This window comes from Monopterus albus, unplaced genomic scaffold (genome assembly GCF_001952655.1).
Source record: "Monopterus albus unplaced genomic scaffold, M_albus_1.0 scaffold614.1, whole genome shotgun sequence".
In the NCBI taxonomy this organism is placed as follows: Eukaryota; Metazoa; Chordata; class Actinopteri; order Synbranchiformes; family Synbranchidae; genus Monopterus; species Monopterus albus.
In genome coordinates this window covers 47265-59074 of record NW_018128494.1, presented here as the reverse complement: position 1 = coordinate 59074, position 11810 = coordinate 47265, and the positions used below count along the sequence as shown (strand labels likewise).

Sequence of the window (11810 nt, the reverse complement as noted above, 5' to 3'; positions counted from 1 at the left end):
ACCTTAAAAAGAAACTGCATGTGCATCACATGTGTAATCAAACTATCAGGCTGGCTGGACTGTGGAACGCAGATGTATTCTACATCTTTACATCAATTTAATGTTGGAAGGATAACTTTTACCTGCTGTATTGACCCAAAAGGTCGGTGTGGTGGCTCTGTAGCTAGTGCTAATTTTTCACCGCATCTGATTCGAGGAAACATTGTGTTTCCCAGTTGGCCACTGACAAAGCGCAGAATAAATGATTTCAGTGAAATTGTGTCTTACGCTGATCTGAGTCTGAAGGAAACCAGATAGAGGATCTGCGGGGGTTGAGGTCTGGGGCTGATGTCTGGAGCTGGCTGCCCCAGACATCAGCCCAAATCCTGTATCTGCTTTTCCTTTGACTCAGAGAGAAGTGTGAGAAATGGTTTGACTGAAATTCTGAGCTCTGTCGGAGACGCCGTTTAACGTGACTCCTCATTTCCCTGAATCTGAGGTAGTGCTGGCAAAATTAGCACAAGCTGTGTAGGGACCATAGACACTTTTAGGGGAAATACATCAGGCTCAAAAAACCAAATTTAAGTTTAAAATTTATCCAAATAATACTAAAAATCTGTGTAGTTAATTAAATAAAACATCTTAAGTCAACTTAGGCCAACATTGTGACAGCGTCTCTGAGGTCTGATTAGTGCAAGTCCTTAGCCACGGCCAGTCAGCGTGTGACGGGCGTTGACTCCAGCTACAGTGGGATGATGGAGGAGCTGGAATGGAAACCGGCCAGAAACGCCTGCACACACGTCCTGACTCTGCATTGATTTGACGTCATGAGAATAAAAACCAGCCACTGCTGCTTGAAGCAGGTCGAGGGTTAAAAAACTTGTTACAAGAGGAGACTTTATTTCATGGGTGAGTGTCTTCTCCTCAGTGTCCATGGGGTGTGTGTGTGTTGTGTGTACAGTCTGTGTCTGCTGTCATGCCAGACGGGCTGCGCTTCATTTACCTCATGCTAAAAGTACTAACAGTAGTTCTCAATGGTATCAAAGAAGGAAAAGTTTACAGGGAACTCTGGGCGAGCCAGAGGAGGCACACAAGGAGGGAGGGAGGGAGAGAGAGAGAGAGAGAGAAAGTTTAGTTCAGCTGAAAGCAGACAGGAAGTACACTCCTACAAATACTACGAAGGCGTCTGTAAAGGTTTATGAAAAGCGTTTCAGTGTGATTTGAGTGTCAGCTGTGGGGGCCGCCCTGCTGCTCAGACTGCGGCGGAGCACAGCTACCTTGTGCGGTGTTTCTGTCGTTGAGCAGTTTGGTCTGACTGTTGGGCAGGATCTTGATCTCAGGAGCATCTGGACTCTGAACGACGCGAGACGCCATCAGGGCGTTCAAATACTGGAGGCGTGTCACCTGCAGCACAAAACCAACAGGAAGTTAGGTGGTAGTGGTTTTCTCAGAAACCCTGTGCAGTACTGTGTCTCACTGTCCCTCTGTTTGTCTCTGGGTAAATATTTGATTGTTCCTCGCTCGACCTGGAAGTCGTGTCTGTCTGCCATCTTGAAGAACGTTGCAAAGCTCTTATTCTTGCTCTAAGGAGCCATGAGCGAGGAAACATTGAGCGACACACCCCTTCATCGGAAACCAGCTGATGATTGGACTCTTCAGATGAAGGAGAAAAGGACATGGCATGTCTCTGAAACATGGTTCCTCTCTCCTTGTATCTTATGTGGGCGGGGCTAAGACAAGTGAGGGAATCATTGGTGCATGGTTGGTACACTGGACGTGCCCAGAGACACAGAAAGCACATCCCATGTGATACGTGCACAGATTCCCTCACTTGTCTTAGTCCCACCCACATAAGGTTCCAATAAAAAATGTGAGGAGAGAGGAAACACGAAGACACACGAGACGTACTTTCCTCTGATCCTTCATCTAAAGTGGCTGATCTTTGATGAAGAGGTGTGGCTGCCTATGAAGACTGAAGGCGGATTTCCTTCTCGCTCATGGCCCCTCAGAACGGGAAGAAGGGCGATGCAACGTCAAGCAAAACAACTTCCTGGTCGACTGAGGAATGATCATGTTATAGAGACATGAGAAGGCACCTGTTTGTCTCTGTCTCCCTGACTGTGTCTGCCCTCCTACTGCATTTGTCTGTCCCTCTGTCTGCCTCTCTCTTCCTGTCCCCCTCTCCTGTCTTTCCCTCATTTGTCTGTCCCTCTGTCTGCCTCTCGCTCTGTCCCCCTCTCCTGTGCCACTGTCTCCCTGTCTGTCTCTTACTAGTGCTGCCACTGTCTCCCTGTCTGTCTCTTACTACTGCTGCTCTCTCTCTCTCCCTCTCTCTCCCAGCTCACCCGTATGAGCTGCAGGTCCGTGAGCGCTCGGACAGTGTAGTCGGGGCAGTAGCCGGACGGGCTGGTGGCGTCTGTGGACTCGAAGGGATCCTTTGGCGAGTGACGCTGGCTTGACGCCGGAGACTGGTGCACTGTCATATCACAGAAAGACACAGTCAGCACATCGAGTCTCAGAGCCACGTTACACCCTCTACATGTGACCTGTCAGCTCGGTGGCACAGCTTCACTGCTTCTTGTAGCCAAAGCGACAGTTGACCTTTCACTCTGTTACATAACTAAGCACATATGAGATTTAAACAGTCCTGAGTCAGAGCCCTTAGATGTTTCTAATCTGTTTTTTTAGTCTCCACTTGGTTTCCTGACTGCATGTATACTGTATTATCAGCTTGTCGGTGAACTTTAATTGCACCAACGCTGTACAAAGGAACTATTCAAATAAAGTTTCTGCACTGAGCTGATCTCTCTCCGACCAGTGATTTTCTGTTAAGGTTTATTTTGCTCGATAAATGGCTTTATCTGCCTCCTGCAACTTCACAGATGTCTCTGAATAAAAGCTTCGAGTGTGCATCATTAATTCACTGTCCAGTCGTCATCCTTTACATTACTGATCTCATTCTATGGAGACGACCGCCTGCTTGTAGATCATGTCTACAAGAATAAAGTCTGTTCTGAACGGGGGCAGACAGCACCTGCAGCAGCACAACTCACCTGAGGATGGCAGCGTTAGCGCAGACACGCCGTAGTATGTGAACGCCCCGTTCTCAAACTTCAGCCCCTCTTTGCCGATCTCCACCTCCACACGACCCTGAGAACACACAGGCAGCATGAGCACATTTTTATGGTAAATAAAACAGGCTCCCACACTGGTCACACTTTAAGTCCCCATATGTAGCATTCATAAGCATTGTACATGTTTACCTTATGCTACGTAATCTAATCAAGTTATACTGGTGTATGTTTCAACACGTCCTATCGACGCCCGTACACAGTAACACAGGTGCATTAATAGAAAATATCTTTAGGATACTGAACATTAACAAAGACTTAAAATGTGCAGACTAGCCACCACATGTTAATGTGTAGTAAACCATGTGTTAAATGTCTGTACACGGCTTATAGGGACTTAAAGTGATGCCCCCGTTTTAGGGACACATTTTGTTTTAGTAAGAAAGTTTCCTGACATAATGAGGTAAAGTGATGTGGTCTTATTACAAGAAGAGAATCATTTGGTTTGCAGTGATGAGTTAAAAAATGATAATATGAAAGGTATCTTGTTAAAATGGGAAACTTTCAACATTTCAAAAACTGAAAACCAGAAGTATTCTGACCCTTTGCTGTAGGTCAGGACAAAAACCAAGACAGGAAGTCCAAGGAACTAATTCATCTGATCATTTTACTCACCAAACCTCACGTGAACACACATACACGTGGTCTACATTTGATTTCTGCTCAGCTCGTACATGTGGAAGGTGAATACACCAACTGAAACCACACGCTGACCCGTTAAATCATCTCTCATACTTTCATCTTCCCGTTTTCCTACAGTTTCTGCTCCTGATATTTTTACTGCAGCTGTTAATGTCAACTTGAAGAGTTAGTGAAGGAAACATGTGACTAGCTGCCTGGTGAGATGACTGTGCACGACGCAGCAGACGTGTCTGAGCACGAGCACATACCTGCAGCAGCAGGATGAAGTAGTCCACCGGGTGGTTACGGGTGTACAGGTAGTGGCTCGGACTCAGCCTGTTGGTTGGGTCAAAGTGCACTTCCTGGTTAACACTGGGGTGGCGAAGCAGGTGGAACAGGACCCTCTCGGACACGCGGCTGGGACTAAAGTGCTCCACCTCTGCAGGGGTCAAAGGTCAGAAGAGATGCAGTGAGATCACCATCTGGGCGCCCACACCTGATTTATAACCTACACGGCTCCTTATTAACTGCTGACTAGTTTCACACTAGTGACTCACTAAATTAGGTTGCAGCACAAATAAAAACAGGTAGATGCCTCGTGAGCCACCGCTGTGCTAACACAGCCGCCATGTTGGTACAGGGAAGCCTCCTGATGCACGCGTGTATGAAGGCGGGCGGCCTGTCCAAACTTATAATCATTATAAATCAGTGATATTACAGATTTTTCATCCGGTTGGTTTGTTACTAATTCCAGAAAAGTATTTTATCCTGTGTAAACAGGAACAATGATGTTTCTATAGTACCTTACAGTAAGTTTATTGTTGGAACTAATTACTGCAACATAGCTGCCATGATATAATTTCATAATGTTGGAACTAAAAGATTTGGGCAATAAAAGACAACAAACACCACATTTATGAGATTAAGTTCATTATTCTCAAGCTCCACAATTCTGTATAATTACATTAAAAAATACATTTCTACTTTTGATATTTACATTTTAATGTAACATTAAAAAAATCAATTTAAATGTATTTAGCAGTAAAATAAATATTGTAAAATAACGTGGTCTGATGAAGGCTTTTGTTGCTTGGTTCTCTTTCATTAAAACATTTAAACGCAGTACAAAGTCTACTGATCGAACTGAACCCTGCTGTAAAATGGCAGAGACGCACCTCGCACGAAATACTCTGAATATTATAAGAAACACTCTAGGACACGACAGAATATAAGCTATGAAGCAGGCTGTAGCTTCTTAATGCAGAGCACATGAGGTGGAGGCCATGTTGGCTGTGTCCACACAACATCCTCTCTGTGGTTAAACCCAGCGTTGGCCATGACAGGAACTAGTCAATATGTGTTGTAACAGACAATGAAGACAGGAGATGAATTTAACTAAAACATGATTAAACTGACAAAGTAAAGACAGTGGATGTCTGGTGTAGTGCAGGAACGTTCATAAGCTACCTGCATTGCTGCATGCGCCGTATTAAACTGACTCAGAACGAAACACAGGGTAAATGATAACCAGTCTCCCCTTTCATCACATACACTCAGGCAAAAAGGTGAAGATTCACAGGTAATCGCACACGCTCACCTCGGGACAGGAAGCGGTGTGTGGCCAGCAGGAGTTGTGGCGAGGTGCGGATCTTGGGTTCTCCCTCAGGAGGCTTGAACAGGGAAAACTCCTCATGGATGCTGCGAGGCTCCAGTGGAATTTCCAGCGGAGCAATGGGTCGTTTCACCTTCCTGTCCACTGCGGGAAGAGGCAGAGTCTTTTTAAACACATTAGATGCTAAAGAGCTAACCACACGTACAGGGACTTACAGTAGCCGTCAGATTCGTCCAGGATCTCAGACTTGATGATCTCCTCGATGACGTCCTCTAAGGTGACCAAACCCAACACCTCATAGAAAGGGTCTCCCTCCCCCTCGTTGTTCACTTTCTGGACGATAGCCATGTGAGAGTTGCCTGATAGAAGGAGAAAAGTCAAATTGTAAGAACTAAGATTAACTAGGTTTCCACACTACCTGACAACCCCAGTGACAGGAGGCCGAGCAGCTTTAACGGAATCTGATGACGCCTCTGTTATAATATTCTGTTGCTATCACTCTGCTCACACACCTTTTTTGAACTCCTCCAACATGGCGTCCAGTTTGGTGTCGTTGAACACAAAGTGCAGCGGGTGGTTGTAGAACTTGGTGATGGTCGTCATGGGGGTGCAGTCATCCGGGTCCACCAGAGCCAAGTCCTTCACATAAATGATTTCCACAATGTTGGACCTGGAAAACCAAACACACCGATGACTGGACAGAAACCAAATACGATTCAGCTGATGAAAGGACACTGCTGGTCCTGAACGTGATGCGCCATGTGTGTGCCAGTGTGCACTTGTGTTATGGGTAATGACGTGTATGTGAGGACAAATAAATCTGTTTCCAACCACAACAGGTGGGAAATCAGCAGAACCAGCTTTTAACAGTGTGTAATAAATGTATGCTGCACATTTTGTTAGTTGCAAGTAAAAATGCACTGGATGAAAAATGAATTATTTGTTTAGTGTAATTATTAAAGATCACAGACAAGTTTCTAAGCTGCTGGGAATCCTGGACTGAGTATGTCACACGGTTTGGATCAGAGTTTAACCGACTAAACAAACTCGTCCTGGTGCTTTTAGTTTTATTATTTTTATTATTATTTCCGAGTCACAGAACAAAGGAGCATTAGAAATATAGTGAAGTATTTATATAGTTTTAAATTTAAGATGAAATGTTTAGTTTGAGCTCATTTGTTTTAAAGTTTTGTCAAACTGGTTTTATTTTTCTGTCAAGAAATGAACAGAAAACCTGCAGCAAGGTCGTACTATTCCATCGCAGAAGACAAGAAACGCCACAACCGGCAATTATACGCACTTCAATAGTTTTCATTAATCAGCTGATCATTTAGTCTTTAAAAATATCCTCATTAACATGTTCACATTTCTTCTTTTATCAGAGTTTACTGTCAGAAAACAGGAACCAGCTAATATACACATCTGAGAAGCCATGTGAACAAAACACTGTTTTCCACGGACCTCACGCAGACGGGAACAGCACGTGTAACCATGGTAGCAGCTTAAAAATTATAATTATTGCAATCAATGTTTTGTTAGTTGAATCATCAGTGAACTAATCATTTCAGCTCTGGGGCCCTGGTTGGTTTCTGGGTGTCTCGAGAAATAACGGAGCCGCTACAGCACAGTTTTGGCCCGGACACCCTCAGGAGGTCGCCCACTGCCAGAAACATCTCCCGGCTGTGTAATGAAAACGTTGTAAAACTGCGGCGCCCACCTCTCCTCCTCGTAAATGGGCACCCGCGTGTATCCGCTCTGCATGATCTCAGACATGGTGGAGAAGTCGAGGACGGCCGAGCTGGGCAGCATGAAGCAGTCCTTCAGAGGAGTCAGGATGTCCTCCACCGTCTTAGTGCGCAGCGTCCCGCGGCTGAACTCCTCCTTCACAAACTCACTGCAAACACAAGACAAGGACAACAAATACAGCTCAAAGATGGTTGGTGACACTCAGGATGTGTCATCCTCATGAAGCCATTCAGTGACCTAGAGCTGCAGCCATGAGTCAGTTCACTGGTAGAAAATGAACCTCAGCTATTTAGAAGCAACAGTCACCGACATGTTCTGGTTCCACCTTCTTTAATGTGAGGAGCTGATGCTTTTCTTTGTCAGACATGAGAATCAGCTGAGTCTCTGTGGATCTGCTGGTTGTGGAGACGCCACCTTTGGCTCTGGAGAGTCACAGTGGGACTTTATCCCAGTGTCTGACATTCTGGGGACAAACTGATCAATCAGATCATCAGGACAATGATCAGCTGATTGATCAGTGACCCTGTAGTTTGGGTCTCCACTCAGTCAGGAGTTCAGTTTGTCACCATCTGTACGTGAAACAACCAGACTCCTTTATTTTGTTCCTTTTTCTACCTCCACGTCTTCTGTTGGTTTAACTGTGTGACTTTACACCTACTTACATCCATAAAGAGCCAGTTCATCCCTTGTGATCAAACAATGACCACGTCAGAATTTTAAACATAATCAAATGAAAATGAGATCATTAGATTTTTGTTCCAGTACAAACTCTCTCTACAAGTGTTTCAGTGTCAATGTCAAACTAAATTTGTTTTCGATGCTAAAATTTAACGTCCCCGTCCTGCCCCCACATTTTATTTAAAACTAAATCTGCAACACAACAAAGTCAAGTGAACACTTTCTGAAGCAACTGTATAAATAAGTGAGTAAACAGGAAGTAGGAATATAGTTTTTTGTTTTTTAATTGGACCAGACTGTGATGAAACAAACTGGTTATAAAGTTTAATATGTAGAACCTTGTTTCCTACAAAGATGAAAAAGTTTACCTGTAAGGGTCGTGGACGCTCGTACGGATCATCTCCATGGCCCTCTCTCTTATCCCACAGGTGCTGATGTCCCGCCTCAGCACCAGGTCCAGGATCAGCCCCAGGGGGCAGGTCAGGGGGCAGGTGAGCACCATACAGACATGGGCCAGCCAGATCAGGGCCGGCGCCAGCTGGAAGCCGTAACCGGAGCACACGATGTGAGGGACCAGCTCAGCCAGGAAGAAGAGGAGGAGGCCGCTGGTGAAGACGGCGGCGACGATGGAGTTCAGGGCCCGGTACAGGAGCACAGCCAGGGCCGAGTGTCCCACCACACACAGGAAGAGCAGCGAGCACGTCTGGGGTGTAACAGAGAGAGTTTGGTTTGGTCTGCAAGTTTACTTTTGTATCAGTTTTCTTCCTGCAGGGTTCAACAGATTACACTGCAAATGGTTTAACAACACAGAAGACAAACCACAAGGCCTGGAATTATTTAAGCTGTATTTAACAACTCCTAGCGATATATTTAGCTGATTAACGTGACCTGGAGCCACGTATGGATCACTGAACATGCTGTGGGGCCCGGGGCTTCTTGGCCAGAGGCTTTGTGTAAAGTGACTTAACATATTTTCAAAGTCACAGACCTCAATTAAAAGACTAAACTCTCCCAGAGACCAAAAAGACAACAAACAACACATTTTCTCTGGCCAGTTTGTGTCTTTATGGTAGTTGTGTTTTACATGTGTTTGTATTTGTTTTGTGTCCGTCATGTTGTGGGTCTTTGTGACTCTGTATGGCTGTGTCACATCTCTGTCATCATTCTGCTTTTAGTCGTAGTCATTTTGTGTCTTTGTCCCTGTTTTTTAGTTGTTTTGAGTATTTGTCATCACTCTGCATCTATCTGTGGGGACTTTCCATCAAGTTAAGAGTTACCTCAATCAGGCTCTGACCCAGCTACCCTCGTACCCAGGGCCCCTCTGACCCAGGGGCCCTTGGTCAGGGGGCCCCTGGGTACGAGACACCTGTGTTAGTTTGCTTCTTCATTTTGTCAAATGTCTGTTTCATTCACAGCAGATTTGTATTGTCATGTTGTGCTGTGATGAGCAGTGTGCATTTAGCATCCAAAAAGAGCTCCTGGTCCCAGAAAGCCTTGGTTCTGATCCATCTACGCTTTTGTAGGGCTAGGTTTCAGGACTTTCGGATGAATTTTAAACCATCTGTAAAGAACCAAACAACCCAGACTCCACATAATAATCTGTATAATTCTCGTAGGAAGAAGGGGGCCCTGTTTTCAGACAGAGAACTCACCAGGAAGTTCCCCCTCCTCCGGACGGGCTCCAGGCGCTTGGCGGCCCGTTTCTCCTCCTCGGACCCGCAGGTGTGCAGCACATAGAGCTCCACGGGGTCCAGCCACAGCAGGCTCAGGTTCACTGTCCTCAGCACCCCGCAGGCCAGCAGCAGCACCACTGTCAGCACGGCCAGGCCCCACGGCGGGATGTGGTCAGCGGGAAGACCCGTGTCGGTGTCTACCCGCAGCCTGTCCGGGCCCACAGAGGTCCATTTCCCCCCGGTCAGCACACACAGGTGGTGGTAGCTCTGTTCGCTGTCAGAGATGCGCCTTGGCTGCACCTCTACCGTTACCAGTCCGCTGTTCTCCTCATCTGGGGTGAACTCTCCGGTCACCTGGAAAGCGGACTTCTGACGGTTGGACTCCTGCTCACACGGGTCGGACGCATCCCCGACAGACGCTTGGCCAGCCGCCCCTGCGAACGCCACCCACGGCCAGCTTCCATTCAGATCAGCCCCGAAGAGACGGAGCGTGAATGTGGCTCCTTGTGGCGCCGAAATGATCCGGTCCCTCATGCACACCAAACCCGCCGGGTCTTCGAGTCGCAGCCCCAGAACCCGTGGTGCTTCCTGGCTGCAGGCGCCGTACCTGATCCCCCCGAACAACAATATCATCCACAAAGACCGTAGACCTGCCAAGCTAGCCACCATATTGGAACTGGTCAGCCTGGCTCTGCGCGGATCATGTGACTGTAGTCCCACCGAGGCCCCGCCCACCTCGGCTGTGCTGCGTTCAGGAAACACGGGAAACCATAGCAACAAGAAGTCCAGTATCCAAAATGTTTATTTGAAATTAAAAATCACCTCGTTTATCAGTAGTGAAAGAAATACTCCGATTATTTACTTAAGTAAATGTAGAAATGTCACAATATAAAAATACACAGTTTTAATTAAAAATATAAAAATTCTGAAAAGTAACTCAAGTTATAACAAAATGTAGGACACTGCTGGTCCTGAACGTGATGTGCCATGTCTAAGCTTGGAGTAGCAGATTTTTTTTACGTCTGTAGTTCTTTTCACCAGATGTCACCATCAGAGGTTCATGATATCTCTGACTCCCATTCACGTGCTCTTTATTACTGTTCCAATAAAAAGTACAGACAAGTCCGCTATCTAACGCACCACCGCTGGTAGTTACATTAAGCAAAAATTAAATAGCCTTTTGCCCTTTAATACAAACCATTCACGTACATTTACAGGAGCTAAGCACTACTGGTTTGTAGCTATCTCTTAAACTGCTACAAATACATTAACAGATTTAGTATATTTACCTGATGGCCAATAGGGTAACGGGTATTTTGTTTTCCCATTCCTCTGATATTCCCTGAATGCAGCATGAGCCAGCCAAACAAACATTGCTACTGAGCTGCACGGCGGCCATTTTGGCTCCATGGGTACCGGGAGAGTACCGGGGTGACCGTCCATTCCGGGGCTTGACTGTGCTTGTTTTCGTGTCATTATTGCACCGCCCCTCCCGAAAACCAGCGAACCGAAGTCAATGTGTGTTCACAGCCAATAAAACATGAAAAAACAAGCATGCGCTCACGCCCATCCGTGTTAGATTTCCTCATAAGTCATTCATCACTTTGTGAAATTCTAAGTGAGGCCCAGTCTTTTCTCTTTGCAAAAAGCAAAAAGTGACAATAGACTTTCTCAGTCCAAGTTAGTCAGGCCATGTAAAAGTTTTCCTCTCTGTGCATCTTTTTACCTCAGGAACAATGGACTGCAGCTTTGGAGGATACCTGCAGCCAGTTTGTGCTTACCAAGTATTAGCACACACTCAGGTCATAGGTCATATTTTCAGGATTCACAAAGACTCTTTTAACCACCCAAATAACAAAGGGTTCCTACACAAACCCTAGTAAATACACACACACACACACTTATTTGTATCTGCAGTCGGTGTGTAAATCATGTATGGCTGGTACTGACAGGCTAATGATAACCTGTTTCCTTTTGATAGCAGAGTTTGAGCATCCACCCACAAGTCTTGTACACATTCCCCACACCAGTTAATACGAAACGAGTAAACCCTGCAGTTCATTTTCCTGCAGAGCAAAAGAAACTTGGTTCCAGCAGTGAAAATCCACAATCAGACAGAGATTTTCTGTAGAGAAATAGATCCCAGGTTTATTAACCTCATAGATATCTTCAAATGCCAGTTATAAAACAATACATACACATTGCTTCAAGTTAAATAATTCATGTTTGGTAGTGCTCAACCGTCTCTGTCCAACCAGTGCAAGAAAATAAAAAGCACAAGTCCAACATGTCGCAGCAGCGTCTGAACAGTAAACCTGTCAAACAAGTATTCTGCATCGGCTGACATACCCTGGGGAAATGGAAAGACTA

The 11810-nt window shown here is 45.7% G+C and overlaps 1 protein-coding gene across 3 annotated transcripts in view; it reads right to left on the bottom strand.

Annotated features, from left to right (window-relative positions):
* Positions 1 to 11150, bottom strand: part of cnnm3 (cyclin and CBS domain divalent metal cation transport mediator 3) — a 14774-nt gene extending 3624 nt beyond the window's left edge. Inside the window, exons 1-12 of one of the 3 annotated variants that reach the window (XM_020588754.1) lie at positions 10730 to 11150; positions 9420 to 10185; positions 8136 to 8470; positions 7061 to 7237; positions 5856 to 6013; positions 5559 to 5702; positions 5329 to 5487; positions 4001 to 4170; positions 3033 to 3129; positions 2325 to 2455; positions 1257 to 1383; positions 983 to 1047 (exon numbers count right to left, since the gene is read on the bottom strand). In XM_020588754.1, coding sequence (XP_020444410.1) covers positions 998 to 1047; positions 1257 to 1383; positions 2325 to 2455; positions 3033 to 3129; positions 4001 to 4170; positions 5329 to 5487; positions 5559 to 5702; positions 5856 to 6013; positions 7061 to 7237; positions 8136 to 8470; positions 9420 to 10185; positions 10730 to 10839 — 2424 coding nt within the window. In that variant the 5' untranslated portion in view covers positions 10840 to 11150 and the 3' untranslated portion in view covers positions 983 to 997. Of the gene's footprint in view, positions 1 to 862; positions 1048 to 1256; positions 1384 to 2324; positions 2456 to 3032; positions 3130 to 4000; positions 4171 to 5328; positions 5488 to 5558; positions 5703 to 5855; positions 6014 to 7060; positions 7238 to 8135; positions 8471 to 9419; positions 10186 to 10729 lie in introns of those variants that run through there. The other 2 variants (XM_020588750.1, XM_020588753.1) reach the window with 2 other exon arrangements.
* Between the last annotated feature and the right edge of the window lie 660 nt (positions 11151 to 11810).